The sequence below is a fragment of the Dendrobium catenatum genome, unplaced genomic scaffold (assembly GCF_001605985.2).
Source record: "Dendrobium catenatum unplaced genomic scaffold, ASM160598v2 fragScaff_scaffold_621, whole genome shotgun sequence".
Classification (NCBI taxonomy): Eukaryota; Viridiplantae; Streptophyta; class Magnoliopsida; order Asparagales; family Orchidaceae; genus Dendrobium; species Dendrobium catenatum.
The window spans coordinates 19,547,095-19,548,617 of record NW_021319083.1 but is presented as its reverse complement, the minus strand read 5'-3'; the positions used below and the strand labels follow the sequence as shown (position 1 = coordinate 19,548,617).

General features: G+C 45.0%; 1 protein-coding gene across 1 annotated transcript; it reads right to left on the bottom strand.

The window, feature by feature from the left end:
* Window positions 1–387: 387 nt before the first annotated feature.
* Window positions 388–1,300, bottom strand: LOC110115056. The gene has a single exon (XM_020848174.2). The coding sequence runs from the start codon at window positions 1,111–1,113 to the stop codon at window positions 433–435; it is 681 nt and encodes a 226-aa protein (XP_020703833.1). The 5' UTR covers window positions 1,114–1,300; the 3' UTR covers window positions 388–432.
* Window positions 1,301–1,523: the final 223 nt, after the last annotated feature.

Below are 1,523 nucleotides of genomic sequence, written 5' to 3'. Positions count from 1 at the left end.
AAAAAAATTTAGTATATTTTTTTTTTTTGAAATTAATGAAAAATAGTTACTAAAAGCTGTTCCAAATGAAACCTAAGAATCTCATTGTAACCACAAATTGTAGTTGAGAAACTTTTAATGTTTGAATATCTTGAAATAAATTATAACAGAAGTTGATCTCGCACCGGCACAACCTCAGCCCGCGCTGGCCTCGCCTGCCATCGCACTTGCCCATTTTTGAATGAAACTTGTTCGCGGGTCAAAACCAGGTTGAAACACCTGACCCGTTTGCAAAAATGGGTTAGTTTCGAGTTGACCAGTTTAGACTCAGGTCAACTCAAATTCAATTCAAACTCGACTTATCGACCCGTTTTGGCACCTCCAATTTCTATTTACAAATTACCTCCACAAACAAATCAGCCACAACAGCCACATTTTATAAATCCAAAAAGTTTACAAAACGTTACCCTGACAAACCTTATTTACAAAACCACCCTCCCAAAATCCTATCGTAAAGCTACAATTAAGCAAAATATCAAGATCCCTCTTATAAACCCCAAGCAAATCAAACCGCCCAGAGACATCCGTAAAGCTCGTTATATTCACCCGACCTTTCCCCAACACCACGCCCGTCGCATTCGTCTCCATCACAACCCTATCCGCCAACACATCCACCGTCACATTCATCCGCAGCGTCCGCCGCGCCCTCACCCTCCCTTCCGGCGCGTAAGCCACGCCGACGATCTCCCCTCCGTAGTAGAAATTGGTGGTGCTGTTCCGAAACCTGAAGGACGCGGCGTTGGGATTCTTGATGGAGATATCGGCGGTGAGAGTGGCGTTGAGAGAAAAGGGGCTGGTGAGGGAGGGGACGAGGCCGGGGACGAGGGGGCGGTCGATGTGGAGGGAGTTCATGGTTAATTGAGGGTCTTTTATTTTGAAGGCTGTGAAGGCTAGGATCAGGATGATCAGGCCGGCGAGGAGGACGGCGGCGGCGAGGATACCGCAGAGGTACAGAGAAAAGCGGTGATTTTGGAGGTTGTGGTAGGAGGAACGCCGACGTTGGGTGGGGGTAGTTGGATGGATGGTGGCTGATGGCAAATAATCTTCTTGATTGATCTGATGCTTGTCGGCCATGGGATTGGTGGAGGGAGATGAAGAGAGACTGGTGGATTGGGGGATTTTTTTCTTTCTTTTGGTGTACAGCGAGGAAGAAGGGAGGAGGGGGGCTGTAAAGTCAGTAGTTTGGACTGGACGTCTGGAATGAAAGGTTGTAAGGAATTTGTTGTTAAGTAATAAGGCGTTTTTTTGGTATGTTTGCGCTTAAGACGCACGCAACGCGGATGGATTAAATATTTTGTTCAGTATTATGGTTTGGTACTGTTTGATATTGTTGATATGATGCATTCTGATTGATCTTGTGATTAAGTTTTGCATTCGTTCTCCCCACAAAATAATTTCTCACGCGGATGGTTGTTGACTTTTTAGATGGAAGGGATTCGATGATGAGTTGGATGTTTTGTTTGTTTGTGTTTTTTTTTAATAGG

Coding starts and splice junctions, on each gene's coding strand:
- LOC110115056 (XM_020848174.2), bottom strand. CDS start 1,113: ATGGCCGACAAGCATCAGATCAATCAAGAAGATTATTTGCCATCAGCC.